This window comes from Hemicordylus capensis, chromosome 4 (genome assembly GCF_027244095.1).
Source record: "Hemicordylus capensis ecotype Gifberg chromosome 4, rHemCap1.1.pri, whole genome shotgun sequence".
NCBI classification, from domain to species: domain Eukaryota; kingdom Metazoa; phylum Chordata; class Lepidosauria; order Squamata; family Cordylidae; genus Hemicordylus; species Hemicordylus capensis.
In genome coordinates, this window is record NC_069660.1 from 159657587 (window position 1) to 159674260 (window position 16674).

Below are 16674 nucleotides of genomic sequence, written 5' to 3' on the forward strand. Positions count from 1 at the left end.
TATAGGTGTTTTCCATAGTCTGGGAAACATAACGAGCGAGGATTTGAACCGGGAACCTCTAACAGATTACTTTCCCAATATTCCTCACCCCTTGCAGTACTTGTTCTTTATTCACTTCCAGGTCCTCATACTCTGATTTTTGTGATCTCCATTTCCTCTTTAATTCCATTTCGAGTGTTTCATGCTTGAAACAAAGCACCCTTAAAATAAAACTTTGACTCGAAACATTTTGAGTGTTTCGAGCGCCACATCTGTTTTTCCTGAGGAGAGATAGTCTATCAATTGGGATCTGCGGGTAGACCAGTCCTCCGAGGCAGGCTGACATGCTAAGTTTGAGGTGGATAGACCAGGTCTCCGGCCCAGACTTAGTGTGTCGCCCACTTTGGAGGACTGGTCTACCTGTGGCCCCTATTGGTAGACTAGCTCTTTCAGGAAAAGCAGACATAAAAATGGCGTTCAAAACATTTCAAGTGTTTTGAGGTTGATTTGTCCAGTCTTATAATCAACGAATTGATTCAAGAATTTTGCTATTTGTTTCTAGCTTCAAATGAATAGCAAAATCCATTTCGTGCACACCATAATTTAATAGTGCAGAGCAAAGAGGGACAATGATTGAAATATGATTTTTCTCAGTGGCCTTTGTGCCAATATTTTAACTAAAACTTAACATTTAACCATAAATTTCATAGAGCAAGTAGGATTATCCATAGTCTAGCGAGGACAATATAATTTTCTCGGCTGCCGGGTGAGGACCTCTCCTGTGGGTTATCCTTGCCCGCATGCTTCAGAGGCAGGACAATCAATTAAGCGAAGCCTTTAAAAGGCAGGGAAGGATGACCCCTCCCAGTTCTGTTTGTCCTGCCTCGCTCCAGAGAAGGTCGTTCCTAGCTAGCTGCTTCTTCCTTACCTCTCTTCACTTGAGCGTTTTTCTCCTTTATTTCTTTCCTCCGTCTCTCCATTCCCAGCTTTTCCATTATGCCTTTATTTCTTGTCTAATCTATTTTATTTTTTAAAAGGATCTATTTCAAATTTCTACTCTTCGGTCTCCTCCCTCTCTCTCCTCCCCTTTCTTATGAAGCAGAGCGATCAGGGCATTTTGCATGTTCACATGCACAAGGCAAAGAAAACTCAGCAAATGCAGCCTAAACGGTTCATCCAGGTCCCTCAAGTCCATGCTGGGTCTTTGGATCCGCTACAGCCCCCGCAGCTAGCATCAGACTCTCTTTTGGGGCAGGACAGCCACAGAACTCAGAAGAGAGCTAAAGAAGCTCAGCTAACGTCCCTCACCAGGACGCAGAAGTGCTTTTGCCCACTCTCCACCGACCTAGCTCTCCAGGCAGCCGAATTTGTGGAGCTGGAGGAGGCTTCCCCCTCAGACGCTGAGGCCGTCCACTACCCAGCTGAGCCTCCCGCCGGCCCCCCTGTGGGGCCGCTGGAGAGGGAAACACTGCTGCCTGCCTCCTCTATCGCCAATGTCCTGGGCTCCTCGGCAGGTGGCCCACCGACCAAGTAGCAACAGGCCAGTCTGACTCTCTCCTGTTGATCCCTCCTGCACAGCAGGCCTCAGCAGCAGCTACACCTACTCATGAGGAGACCAACAGCCACCATCCAGCCAGACTGGTGAGTCCTGCGCCTCATGGCTCCTCTCTCCCGGGCCCATCCAATCCTGCTAGGCTCCCCTCCGCTCCTTCTGCCCCAGCAAGCCTAGACCTTCCCCAAGACATTCTCGTGGCCTAGCAAGCCTGGTTTGTGGAGGCAATGCATGCATCATTGGAGAGCCTCAAGCCCCAACAGGCAAAGCATAAAAAGCGCAAATGCAAAGAGACACCTTCCCCTTCTTCTGGAGATTCCTCCTCTTCCTCATCAGAGACCCCTGGCAATCCTAAGCAGTCCTACAGGTCTAAAGGGAAAAAGAGGGCATCCAAACGTAGCAAGGCCAAAAATCCAAAAGAACATCTAAACGTGGCCACCCCCATTCTAATCCACACTCTTCTGATATCTCTGACTATGATTCCCCAGACCCTTGCCTTCCCTCCTCGGAAGTGCCGGTGGAACTTCCTCCCTCCCACTTTACCACAACAGACCCCTTTGGCCAGGCCTTCATCTCAACTGCCACCCGCCTCGGGTTCAGGAATCCCTATTTAGGACCCTGTCCCCAGCAAAGAGGGGCCAGCAACCGGATTCATCCCAATCCTCCCGCAGGCTCCTGCCTCCCGAAGAGTTTTCTCAGCTCCTCCTGAAAGCCCTGCACACTCTGGGCCTTCATTCAGACCTTCCTAAGGAAGCTTCTCCTCCTTCTAGAGAATCTTTGGTACTTCCTACTGTTGTGTCTAACCAACCTCTTTTTCCTCTTCCTGAGACTTTTTCAGAGGTAGTGAAACAGGAATGGCAAGCCCCTGCTTCCTCCAAGAAAACGGCGGCTGTCGTCTCTAAGCAGTATGCTTTCATTCCTTCAGCAACAGCCCTTTTTCATACCCCCCACCCCCACCCCTGGTCAGTGGCCCGTTGGCTGCCTTTAACTCTGGGGCCATTCTGGCAAGAGATGGGGAGTCCTCCCTTAAGGACCCCACAGAAAGAAAATTGGAAGCACAGCTGCGCAAGAACACAGACGCCATATCGATCTCCATCAAGGCCTCTGTTGCTGCCCCCATTCTTTCCAGGGCAGCCCTCCTGTGGTTGGACGAACTGCTTCAAACTCCGCCTCTTGAACCAGCACACCAACGCCTGATTGCATTAAAAATCCAGAAGGCCCAGGCCTTTATTGCTGACACTACCCTGGACTCGGTGTGCTTCGGGGCAAGGGCCACAGCGACTAACATTGTTGCACGACGTGCCCTATGGCTCAAACACTGGCAAGTGGACCAGATGTCCCGCACAAACCTGATCGCTGTGCCCTTTACGGCTTCCAAACTATTTGGCGATGAGGCCCTCCAAGAGGTCCTCATCGACACAAAGGACAAAAAGAAGGTTCTCCCCTCTTCCTTTCACAGAGACGATAAATGCCAGAACCGCAAAAACTTCCAGCCTTTTAGTTCCTTTCGCCAGAATTTCAAGCCCAGAGACCGTGATTTCTGTACATCCCGCCCTCAGTGGAATCGACAACGTTTCAACCCTCGCAGTTCAACCAACAAGCAGTTCGGGCAACTGCCCAAGCCACGGCAGGCCTCCTGACTCACCGCCCCATCACGTGGGGGGCCACCTAGCCCATTATATCCACGCATGGGACTCCTTCATCTCCGATTGTTGGGTACTGGACTCCATCCAAAACGGCTGCAGGATCGAATTCACTTCACGTCCCAGAAGTCGTTTCCTTCCAACCCCTCGGTCCCGGTCTCACCGCAAACATTCAGCTCTGCTGCAGGCGATACTCCCACCTCCTCCACATCTCAGCCATAGAAAGGGTTCCAAAGCAACACCAGGGATACGGCATTTATTCCATCTTATTCACCGTCCACAAGCGGGATGGCTCACAGCACGCTGTCCTCAATCTAAAATTTTTGAATAGATTCGTCAAACGTTGCAGATTCCACATGGAGACAATCCGTTCCATCTCAGAGGCCTTAAACCACGGGGACTTTCTAGCCTCAGTCGACCTGACAGAGGCATACCTACACGTCCCAGTTAATCCAGATCATTGCCGTTTTCTTCGTTTCTCCTACAACGGCTCCCACTACCAATACACCGCCCTTCCATTCGGTCTCTCCCCCCCCCCCAAATATTTACAAAGATCCTCACTCCTCTACTAGCACACATGTGCCTCCAGAAGATAAGGATCTTTAGGTACTTGGATGACATTTTGATCCAGTCACCCTCTCTTCAGTCAGCCCAAGCAGACCTGGACCGCGTTCTCTCCACCCTCGATGCACACGGCTTCCTGGTGAACATCTCCAAAAGCAATCTTGACTCCCTCCAACAGACTACAGCATCTCGGGGTGGTCATAGACACCCTCTCAGATCGCCTCTTCCTTCCCCAGGACAGGATCACCAAGATCCAATCGCTGATTCGCCAAACCTTTCGTTCCAGGTCGACTCAACTGCTCTCCCTGGCACAACTCCTAGGTCTGATGGTCTCCTCCCTGGAAGCTGTTCCCTGGGCTCACCTGCACCTCCGCTCCCTCCAATGATTTCGGATTCCACATCAGGCCGCCATCACCCTGAGGAGTTGCAAGAGAGTGGAACTTCCTCCACCAGTACGTCTGTCTCTGAACTGGTGGTTTCTGGATTCCAACCTGACCAAGGGGAGGCCCTTCCTGGACCCTCCTGCTCCATCATCTCGACCGATGCCAGCCTCTCGGGCTGGGGTCATGATGATGGAGCAGGGAGGGTCCAGGAATCTCTCGGCCCAGTGCTCCTGGTCCCCATCTGAAGCCAATCACAGTATCAATTGGCTCGAGCTCTGGGCCGTTAGCCTGGTGCTCCTAGCCTTCAAGCACCAGATTCAACATCAAGATGTCTTGATTCGAACAGACAACACAACCACCAAGGCCCATGTGAACCGCCAGGGGGGCACCAGGTCCAAATCTCTTCATGCAGAGGCGGTCCTTCACCTATCTTGGGCAGAAGCACACCTTACGTCGATCCTGGCCCATCACGTCAGCGGCTCTCTGAATACCCAGGCCAACTGGCTCAGCAGACAAGAGCTTAATCCAGCAGAATTGAGATAAACCTGAGATCTTCCTTCAGCTCTCTCGCCACCTAGGCCATTCCTCAGTGGATTTATTTGCATCCCCAGTGAACTCCCAGCTCCCGAGATTCTTCTCCCGGTTCCCATGCTCCTCAGCGGAGGCAGTGGACTCCCTTTCATCTCCCTGGCCCAGGGAGCTCCTCTATGCCTTTTCTCCAATACCTCTCCTCAGCAGATATCTCCGGCGTGTCCACCTTTTCCGCACACAAGTAATCCTAGTGGCTCCCTTCTGGCCGACGTGCCCCTGGTTCCCAGAGTTACTCTATCTTGCCATGGAAGGTCCCTGGTTCCTGCCTCCTGCCCCAGACCTCCTCAGCCAAGGCCCAATCTTCCACCAAGATCCCACATGGTTCCAGCTTGCCGCCTGGAGGCTGAGCGGCTCCGACTGAGCAAGAGAGGCTACGCGCAAAAAGTCCTGTCTACGATACTGGCCTCTCACCGGGCCTCTACCAACCACATTTACCAATCTACTTGGAGGGTATTCCTCTGGTGGTGCAACAAGATTGGCACTCCTCCCTACCAATGTCGGATGCCAGAACTACTCCATTTCCTTCAGGACGGCCTAGACAAAGGCCTGAAGGCTAAGAGACATGCGGCTGCACTCCTTCCCCTTCTCTCTTCCTCCCTTCAGCATGACTCTGTCTCAGAAGCACCTCTGTCGCTTCCTGAGGGGCGCCACTCTTCCCTCCCCACCTGTGATCCACAGGTTCCCATCATGGGAGCTCCACAAAGTGCTGCGAGTCCTCCACGCTCCACCTTTCAAACTGATAAAATCCATTCCGCTCCGGATCCTGTCGTACAGACTCATCTTCCTAGTGGCAATCACCTCCGCATGTCGGATCTCAGAACTCAAAGCCCTCTCTGCCAATCCGCAGCTATGTGTTTTCTCTCAGGACTCCGTTCATCTAATTCCCGACCCAGCCTGCTTACCTAAGGTCCCTTCAATCTTCCATAGATCCCAGGATGTTCTCCTCCCGTCTAACCCTTCTAACCGGAAGGAAAAACAATGGCACATACTCAATGTACGTCGATGCCTAAAGACCTACATTTCCAGGACTGCTTCGTTCAGGTCCTCTGAATCCCTTTTTGTGTCCTTTCTCCAGGCCTCCATGGGCCTCCCGGTTTCCTCATCAACTCTGGCATGGTGGATCAAGGCATGTATTGCTTTGGCCTACGAGGTGCAACACATTCCTCCTACTCTCAGAATCACCGCTCACTCTACATGCTCTGCCGCCATGTCTGCAGCCTTTTCGACCAATGCACCACTGGATGCAGAGCGGCTACCTGGTCGTGCATGTCCACATTCACACGACACTATAAACTAGACCTCTTCAAATCAGCCCAAGCTGCATTTGGCAGGAGGGTACTTCAGCAGATTCTTCCGCCCCGGTAGCCGATGACGCTCCCACCCAGGGTCTTCAGCTGTGGCATGTCCCACGTGAGAGGTCCTCACCCGGCAGCTGAGAAAGGAGCATTGGTCACTCACCGTGAAGGCTTCTTCTGGCTGCCAGCGTTGAGGACCTCTCGACCCACTCAGATCGTCTACGGCTACTGGTTCTGCACTCTCTGTATTTTCTTCCTGAGGGGCCTGATTAACTGTACTCTCTTCTTATACCTTCCTTAGCAGTTCAGCTAGACTAAACAAAACTGGGAGGGGTCATCTTTCCCTGCCTTTTAAAGGTTTCGCTTAATTGATTGTCCTGTCTCTGGAGCCTGCGGGCAAGGATAACCCACGTGAGAGGTCCTCAACACCGGCAGCCAGAAGAAGCCTTCACGGTGAGTGACCAATGCTCCTGTATCATGCAAGTTTACAGGAAAAGTGTACATGCCAGAGATGTATCAGGCACAGAGCGGAAGTGTACTGTCTAGGGAAAGTATGTATGTGCAGCTGGTCAAGAAGAGAGTCCTCATGATCACAGATACACATTTGAAAATACAGTGGTAAAAATGCTAAAAGGGTTACAGTAAAGGCAGAAATAACTTGAGTTATTTGCTTTGGGTAAATCACTTGGATGTGATTTTAAAACTGAACCTTTAGTTCAAATGGAAGTCAAAGATAATACTGTACACACTTTTCATGGATAGTGTTTATGCCAATTTTATGGAGCTAAAATGTGTATGCTAAAGCATGAACCAGAGGGCAAGAACCTCTACTTTATGCTGAATACACTATGCAAGTTGGTATAATGCAGTTTCCATTTGGGCAGTAGATGGTACTGGATGAATCCAAGTGGTACCTTTTCAGTTCTGTATGTATGGAGACAGAATGACCTGGTCTGTGAGCAGCTTGGGAAATTTCAAATGAGTTTCAGAATGTGCAGTAAAGGTTTTTCTCACTATTTACCCAGCAGATAAACATCTGTAAGATGGTTCTTTATTTCTTCCTTGTCTTCCCCCAAAGTGTCTTGGTTAACTTGAAGGTCATAGGACTGAGAATCACTGTCATTGTCTGTTGCTTATGTTTTTAAAATAACTTTTGACAGTCCATTAACTTTTATTATTGTCAAGTTATGACTTTTTAGGAAGGGAAAATGTATAGCATGAGATATAGATAGTCAAAGCTTGCATGTCCTAACACAACTTCCTCGGGTAAGACAGGACTTTCTGTTGTTTTAAAAACCTAGACCTCTACCAGGCACAGTAATATTACTTGTGGCAGCAGAAGACTGAGAGTATCAACTTAATTCAAGTGGCTGAAAAGCTGCCCTCAATTTAGTTATGCCATACGAGACTCCACAGGGCAACAAACAGTTTCTGAGACAGCAGTTCAATTAAGATGGTGATACAAATAAATCCATTGTGGTGGAGTAGGCTCCTGGTTGTAAAACCTTGTCTTGAAATTGTGTGAGTTGACAAGGTGATCAAATGCCTGGCAAAATGCAATTCCACTAGGAAGCTTCTTCAAACTTATCCTGAAAGTATACGTCTCCCCTTAATTTTCCCCCCATGGAATTGAATTGAACTGTAATCACTGTTGTTTCTGCAAGGCACTAATCTGTGTCCTGGAAATTGTGCCATTCATTTTCTAGACCATGACTTAAAGAGAAAATGTTTCACTAGGGATTGGCACCTTTAGGCTTGTGGACAAAGCTGGGCATGTGCTGCTTAAATTTGAAACACATTACCAGATAATTTCATTCATGGACATTGTTTAGCCATACATCTCATGTATTTATTTTGTCAGTTGCCTTATGATAGAAAACTGTTGTTTGGAGCCAGTTCTTGTGAACAGGTTCAATGTTTTCCATTGGCCTAGCACCATTATAAGCCTCAAAAACTGGGCATTCCCAGCAGCTGATGGTGGAAATAGTTTGACACACTGAATCCATTCACCAGAACCTGTTCCATGTGAAACTGGACCAATAGGCAATTGCCAGAAGACACCTTTATAGTGAGATAATTGCATGAATTCGCCTCATTAAGGGAAGAGGAGATATGGAGGTCTTCTGCAGAATTTTTATTTGGGATATATCAACAACAGGACAGGAAAGATTTTCAATATAGTCATGGTGGATGGTGCAAACCTCTTGGACATGAAGCTTCCTAGGTGATCTTTGGTAAAACATGCATACGTGTTTCCTCTCAAGCTACCCTGCCTCACATAATAGTTGCAAAGATAAAATGAGCAAACTTCATATACACCCTCCTGAGCAACTTGGAGAAGCAGAGTAGGATACAGATGTGATATGCTGAGTACTGTCTCTTACCAGGAATAACCCAAAGCAGTCTGGAACTTGCGAGTTTGAGTTGACTGTGCTCCAAACTGAGGATGATCTCAATTTTTTACACTTCATTGTCTTTGTGATGCATAAGCCATTCGCTTTCAGTCAACTGACCTGTCTCCTTTTCAAGCTTTAAAAAGCTCCATTGGAATAAAACTTGTGGTGATATTAATACCCAGCTTAATACCCAGCTTTTCTTATAGGGCACTTGTTACAGAGGACAAATGTAGAGATAGGACAGTATGCAGATAAAGGTGGACCCTGTTACTCGCACTCCCGACATTGGGCAATTGACAGCTGACTTTGGTATACATGGGTTTTTAAAGGGTTAAAATCTGCATATTTGTGGTTCCTAGGTGACATCTGAGGTCATTTCCAGCCATTTTGTGGCTATTTGTGTGTGTGTGGGGGGGGATTTCTCCATGATTTTCTGTGGGAAATGGTACAGTTTTGGCATTTGGGTTTTTTTTTTCTGGATAGCTGGAGACCTGCAGAGCATGATACAGCAGTTTATTTCTCATTTCTTGAGTTTTTAGCCATTTTTTAAATTCTCCAGGAACCTACAACCCCCACCCCACCCCGCCCCACCCATTCCCATTCCCATTCCTTCAATGCCCCGTTATCTTTGGTTTTGCTGTTTGTGTCTTCAGCCGAGGATGGACCCCCTGCAGATAATGACCTGTACACTGAAAGATATTGTGAGGAAAAAACTCCTGCCACCCCAACACATCTGAAGCCAGTTGGATCTCATGCTGCCCCTTTCTATGGCCGTTTCCTTCTCCTTTCTTTTGCTTTCCTTTGGGAGAATTACAACACGTTTACTGCTCTCCTGCCATCTGTAGGCTGTTCTAGTTTCATGTTGTCAATTTGTGGGTGCACTAATGGAACATTGAAGCCAAGGCAACCCAGCTGCCTTCTCAGCATGTTCCTGAATTCAACTGCTTTGAATTCAGCTCAAACATTTTCTTAGTGGTGACTAGGTATCAGTCACCCTACCAGTGGTCCTTCTGATTTTTTCCCATCTCTGTGCTGAATGAGTTTTGTTCTGGGCGGCCGTGTCAAGGCAGTGTGTGCGCATGTACATTCAGAATGGGGCCTTTCTGATTCAACCTGAGCAGGATCTAAAATGATCTGAGCACATCCAAAAACTTGTGAGCATGTGTACATGCCTTAGAGGGAACAGTGCACCCTACCCTACTTTTTGTTCTGTTGATTTCATCTAGTCTGGTGGCTATAGGCCACCTCCAGTCTGAGGCAAGAAGCTTCTAAATACCAGTTGCAGGGGAGCAACATTAAGAGAGGGGGCTTCTCAGGGACATCTGATGGGCCACTGTATGAAACAGAATGCTGGACTAGATAGGCCTTCAGCCTGATCCAGCAGGGCTGTTCTTATCTCTGAGATTTGGGATGTTAAAATGTTTTAATTCCCAAATATGTCCTTGTGTTTCGTTCTATTGTTGTTTTTTCTCCTGTTGTTCCAAAGTGTATTGTATGGGGTTATGTTTAATAGGACTGAGTGGCTTTTGCTTGCTGGGCTTGGTTTGGGAAGTTAGATAGACACTTTTGCCCTTTGGTATTCTATTAATTCTCTGCCAAGGGGTGGTGATATCCCAGATATCTGCCTCCCTTTGTCACCTCTGAGAATGTATGTTTTATAGGTAAGCAAAATGTTCCTTTCTAAACTAGAAAAGGATTCTCTAAATAGTTACTGCTTAATTGAAGCCATCTTGTACAGATTCTTAAGAGGGAGCATTTGAAATGGGAAAATCACCATTTCAGTGGGGAAAAAGTTATGTGGCTCCTCTTTAGCCGGGAAATGAATAGAATACCCCTTTTGTCTGGCACTGGAGGGACTCTGTTTTTCATTATCAACAGTTTTTTCTAAGCTAGGAGATAAATCTTTCTTATTGGATCAGGAGATCAGATAGACTTCTTTGTATACTTACAGCCCCATTTTTATATTTGAAAAGATACCTTGCTTATTAGCAGAAAGCTCTCCTTGGAACTCAATTTTTAAGTTTTCCTGGTAATTTCGCTAGATATCTGAATACAGGAGATGAATAGGAATGTCATTATCTGACCTAACTTCATTCCATGGATGATGTCATATGTATCTTTGGGTTCTATGAAAAAAAAAAACATGAAAAAAGCCCAAAAGAAAATTGCGCACAGAAAAAAACCCACTGTCATAAATGCCCACAATAAAAATGTGCACACGGAACATTGCACGCACCAAAAAATGCCCACACAGAAAAATTCGTGTGTTGGAGTGTAGTAACGTCTTTTCCTTGATGCATTCGGAATGAGTCTCTATCGGGGTGCCAGTCCAGGGGTGGATCCAGGGTGGGTGCAAAGGTGCAGTTGCACCCCCTGTGAATTTGGATCCAGATCAGCAGTTCCTCGGCAGCAGCAGCTTCATAAAAAGGGGTTAGCGTAACTTTCTGCTGCTATTTCAGCTGTTTCCCAGCAGTGGGAGCCGCAGCAAGCATCAGCAGCCTGATTTGATCTCCTGGGGTCTTGTGCTCTGCCCCTACATAATTTAATACATACATAATTTAATTTAAAATAATATCTTTCTGTCTTTACTTTAAAAATTACTTCATACCAACATTAAAAAGGTTGACAAATTGTAAATTAAATACATTTAAAATTTGTTGATAAAAAAACTGTTCACTTTTATTTCCTGTATTTTCTCTTACAAACATTTGTATTCAAGAGCATATGAATATGAAATATTTTAATCATAAGATATCAATAACAAGATAAAATATAGATAACATCAATAAACAATAAAATATAGATAACAAGATTTAAAAATTGCGCATTTCAAATTACTATATGTGCGTATTTTTCCGTGTGGGGCATTTTTTGGTGTGAGTGATGCTCCGTGTGCACATTTTTCTTGTGAGCTTTTATGACAGTGGGGTTTTTTCTGTGCACAATTTTCTTGTGGGCTTATTTCATTTGCGTTTTTTTCTGGTTACCGTATCTTTGAATCCCGCCCCCCCATTTGTAGATTATGTTTGAATAAAGCAGCGGTGCTGTTCAGCGTAGGAATCATGGGCTAGGATTGTGCCTGAACTGGCTCGGGCAGCTGCAGGTGGGGCAGGGATCAGTTCCTTTGAAAATCAGAAGGGAGAGAGAGAGAGGGAGACCTGCTTCTCTGCTGCCACACCGCTTTTCCGGGCACAGCGCCCACTTTCCAAAAGGCCACACGTGGTTGTAGCACTATTCCCAGGAGCCTGTGTGTGGTGTTTGCATGAACATGACCGCCACACAGCCTTTTGGAAAGCGGGCACCATGCCTAGAATAGCGGTGGGGTGGCATAGGAGCAAGTAAGGACCTGCTTACCTGGTTCTTAAAAGAATAGATCCCTGCCTTGCCGAACCAGTTCGAATGCGGGTGCCCAAACTGGTTCAGCGCTTCCCTAAGGAGGTGCTGAATTAGTTCAGGCACATCCCTATCATGGGCCAATATGGACGCTACAGTAAACTCTCTCTTGATACCAAAAAAAGTCCATCTTGCATCTGGTTTCCCTCTTCCATAACATGTAATAGAACTTGCCTGGCATCATGGGATGGGGCAATATGGAATATGGGCTGGGATGTAACATAAGTTATACTAGATATTGCAAGGGAGGGGACTAGATGCAGAGTCACTTTCATGGGTAACAGGTGTTCATTTACTATAACATCTAGTTTGGACCTATTTACATCATGCTGTGTGGTGTAACATGGAAAGTTCTGCTTTTCAGACAGCAGCTACAGGTTTGCAAGTGAATAGTTTAAACAGGGAGGTAAAATGTCACATCAAAGTTTCTAGAATAAATTCTAGCCAGGTTTTTTTTCCTTGTTCTTTGTATTAACATTTTGTTCTCCCAGCTTTAAAGTGATGTGCTTTATAAAGGGGGCAAGGAAGTGCACTTGGAGTCTTAACTGTAAAAGAAATCAATCAGCAATCACCCTGTGGCATATTTATTCAAGCACTACAGGTCAGATCCTCCCCTTGACTTTCACAGTATGAACTGTCAGCTTTGACATTTGGTTATTTGGTAATGTGGAAGGTAGAGAGGAATCGAAAAAGCAGCTGGAGCATCTGAACAAAATTACACAGTAGTAGGAGAGCTATTGTGGATCCGCAGGGGAGGAAAAATAAATGTTTCAGTAAAACCCATTGGCTGGGTAAAGATGGCTGTAATGTGGCTGTGCACTGTAATGACTTATCCTGGCCCAGATCAGCTATTACATGTTTTTGTAAAGCCACTCTTTACAAAAGAGAGCTTCTTACCTTATATCAGCATGTGTAAATTCAGGAACAAAGTTCCTAATTTTCCCCACCCCCTCTATTTCTTTGTTTTCCTTGTCAATAGCTCATCTTGTTTTAATTCTCTGTTGGTTTGAACTTCCTTCATAATTTTGAATTAAGCATGGGGAGTTATTCATAGGGGAGGGTTAAGAGGAGTATTTCGCTGAATCAGGAGATATCAAATTTGCTGTTGTCCTTAATGATTAAGGAATCAAGAGTTATTGTTTGGTCAATAATTAGTAGTTTTAAAAGCATGGATTTTCCTTTTTACAATGCATCTTATGTGACATTCTCTGTGTTGTTTCTGTTTTTTAGTATTGAGTTTGATCGAGACTGTGACTATTTTGCCATTGCTGGAGTGACAAAGAAGATTAAAGTTTATGAATATGGCACAGTTATCCAGGATGCAGTCGATATTCATTACCCTGAGAATGAAATGACTTGTAATTCCAAAATCAGGTATGTATTGCCTTGTCTTTAATTTAGAGAAGTAGGGGTGGGGCAGTGTACCACTCTTTCTCTGTCCTGGTATTTCAGGCCACATCTGATCATACCTGAGGAACACTTAGACTTCTGGCCAACTTCAGAATCTACACACTGAATTGCTGTTATTAACAGTTGGATGGGCTTATGTATGCTTGCTGAAGGCACAAAAACGTTGCTTCAGAAATGGGGGCTCAATGTGTTGATGATGTTTCTGGAGTCTTACTGTGAGCTATAAAAAGAAAATAATCACAATAAATGCTTTAAAATGCCCTTTGCAATTAATCTTTAATATGTCAAAGAGAAGGACATTAAGTTTTGAAACTTGCCTCAGCTCCGACTGAAATGTGAAATGGTATCCCTGCTTTGAGATCTGCCATGCAAAACAGTCTGCTTGACACCTCTATAGGATGATTGGAATGTTGTCTTACTGTGTCTCTTATTGGATTGGACTGGACATGATGTTTCTGATCATACAAATGGTGCTTGCACATGCATGTACACCATGTGCGTGCTGGCAGTGCACACCAGTACTTGGGACAAGTGCTGCAGCAGCAGGAAGCTGCATGTCGTGGCGGAGAGCTGGTAAGAACCTGTTTTTCCTTTTAAAAAGAAAAAAAAAGGAAAAAAAGATCCCGCTTGCCGCTCCCCTCTTTACGGTGCCAAATAGGTTTGCATCTCATCCGAACCGGTTCAGTGCTGAACCAGTGCATGAACCCTGGTTCATGCACATCCCTAATCTGTGAGGTATTAAGTAGAGAAATGATACAAATTTCTTTGTATCATGTACTTGCTCTGAACTAGTAAGTCTCACTATTGGGACAAATGGTAGCAACCTCTCATAAGACCAGCCCTGCTGGATCTGAGTCAACAATTTCAACAAGCTGTCCACCATGATCCCACGCTCTCTCTCCTGGTCAGTCACTGACAGCTCAGACTCCATCAATGTACATGTGAAGCTGGGTACTTCAGTGTGGTCTCTGTCTTTTACACTAATGGGCAATGCTCCTGCGCAGAGACTGCGCCGGAAGCTAACAAGCTCAATTCTCCGACTTTGGGCGAGAACCCCGCTTACAGCCACTATCTGCGGCTGCGCCACTCCTCATCCTCTCAGGCTTTCTTCGTCCGCGCTTCAGTGAACATTGTGGAGTCTGCAGGTCGACAACGAATAAGATCTGGCTTTCCGTTTGTTGTTTTCTCCCTACTTCTCTTTTCTTGCTTTGTTTCTTTGTTTTATTCACGTAGTTAGCAGGTTTTTTCATATCGTTTTGGTTTTTACGGTCTTTCTTTCTCCGGAGCTTTCTCCAATCCCGGCTGGGACGGAGCGTGGTGGCCGGCCAGCCTTTGCCGTTTATGCTGGGCATGACGAACTTCAATAAGTGTGTTAGGTGTGGATCAAAGATCCCTTCCCCTGATAATCATACCGAGTGTCTCTTGTGTCTGGGGGAATTCTTCATTGTCAGAGGTTTATGAAGCAGGCTTGTAAAAAAAGGGCTTCTCGTCTGCGCGCAGCTGTGTGGGACTTCGCTCTCAGTTTGTCGGAAGCCTTATCGTTGAAGCAATCTGTGAAAAAGGCTTCATCTGTGACATCGGAGCATTCTCTATCTGCTCCTATAGAGGCCGAGAACCTGAGCTTGGTACCGGTATCGACACGCCCTGCGGTTGTCCCCTCAACGACAAGTGAGCTGGTGCACTCAGAAGATCCTCCGCAGCGCTTGGCAACCATGATACCAAAATTGTCCTCGATTCCTGTGACTTCAGTACCTAAGAGAAAGAAGAAGTCTAAGTCACATCGTGATTTGCCGGTGGGTCAACATCTCTCTCCTATACCCAAGAGGAAGGCGGCCCTGTTGGTTCCTGCGTCGGAGGCCCCTGTGGCCAGGAAACCTAAAGTAGATTTGACGGGTCCAGCACCGAAGTCTTCAATCTCGGCTAGGCCTCGCTCGCCTGAAGAGGACTCCTCATTGGACCTGGTCCCTGCTCGGGTTTGATCGAGTAGAGAGCATTCTGTGGCATTGGATGAGCCTGGTTACACCTCATCGGTCAGGGAAGCATATTCCCCTAGGCGTCTTTTGCCCCATCAGAGCCACCAGGAGCAAATCCCTCTTAGGGACCGCAGTGATCGTTGGGACTCGAAAGAGCACTCATCGGATTATAAGCAAGATTGGACTTGGGACTGTCGTGAGTCCGTCTACTTGGATCGGTAGTGAGCGTCAGAGCACTGGTCTCCTTTGGTGGCGGTTGAGCCATCCTATAACACTTGGCGCTAGGACTCTGGATCATATGGTCGATATCAGGCGGATGATCGATCGGACTATTCTGAATTTGGGAGACACCACTATGGCTCTTGTTATATGGAGGCTCCCTCATATGGGACAACTGAGGGGATGGCGTGTGGGACATGTATGGGACACGTGAGGGGATGGCATGAGCCCCCGTCACACTTGGAAGGGAGGCCACATTCTCGCTCTCCTCTGCACTCCCCCCCGGAACAGAACTGAGCGACGCGAACCGCCTCCTTTGGCTCCTTCGCTACAGCAGGTGGCTGTTCTGGTTCCAGTGCAGCCAGCAGAAATACGGCTTTGGTACTGGGCGAACCAGCTAGCAGGATGGTCTCCCCTGCAGAGTCGATGTCCTTGGCTCAGGAATCCCTGGCTCCTCCTGAGTTGGAATATGAGAGTGATATCAGCTCTCAAGAGTCGGACTGCTCTTCATAAGGATTGTCCCCGCTTGATATACAATCGAATTCGAAACCGATCTCCCCATCGTAGGACCTCAAACAGTACTCCGCTTATGTGACAAGTATGGCTTCGGCCCTGGGTGTTAGCCTCAGTACCAGCAGAAAGGGGAGCTGGATCCGTTTTTCAGCCTTATAGATTCTGAGGCCAAAATACTGGCCACTCTACCCCTCAATTCAGCTTTGCTGGGGGTCATGAAGGGTCATTGGAAGAAACCGGCGACTCTTTCTCAGCCCAATCGGCGCCTGGAAAATTTCTACAGGGTACAGTTGCAGGACGATACTGCCCTTTTGAAAAACCAACCCACACCTAATTTGATTGTGGTGGAGGTGTCACTTCAGTGAGCCAGGGGTCATGGCCAGTCAGCACTGAGTGACAGAGAGGGCAAGAAATTGGACTCATTTGGGAGATGACTTTACTTGGCTTCAGCTCTCCACCTAAGAGTAGCTAACTATCAGGCTTATGACACACGATAAAACCACTTTTTGTGGTAAAATGTAGGTCTGTTCTTGGTTCTGCTACCTCAGGATAAGGCATTCTTCTGTGAGGCTATTCAAGTGGTCAAACAGGAACTATTCTTGGCCAGGCATTTGGTGGAGTGCATGGCCAAGGTGATGGCCACGTCTGTGGCGCTTAGATGACATGCTTGGCTGCGTCATCTGGGCTGAACTAAGAGGCCCGTGCTAGGGTTGAGGACCTGCCCTTTGAGGGCTCTATCCTATTTGAAGAGCAGACAGATGAT

At 46.9% G+C, this 16674-nt stretch overlaps 1 protein-coding gene across 2 annotated transcripts in view; it reads left to right on the forward strand.

The window, feature by feature from the left end:
* COP1 (COP1 E3 ubiquitin ligase) overlaps positions 1 to 16674 on the forward strand; it is a 230370-nt gene that overhangs the window by 86657 nt on the left and 127039 nt on the right. For both annotated transcript variants that reach the window (XM_053247199.1, XM_053247200.1), the window contains exon 12: positions 13027 to 13170. In XM_053247199.1, coding sequence (XP_053103174.1) covers positions 13027 to 13170 — 144 coding nt within the window. The remainder of the gene's footprint in view (positions 1 to 13026; positions 13171 to 16674) is intronic.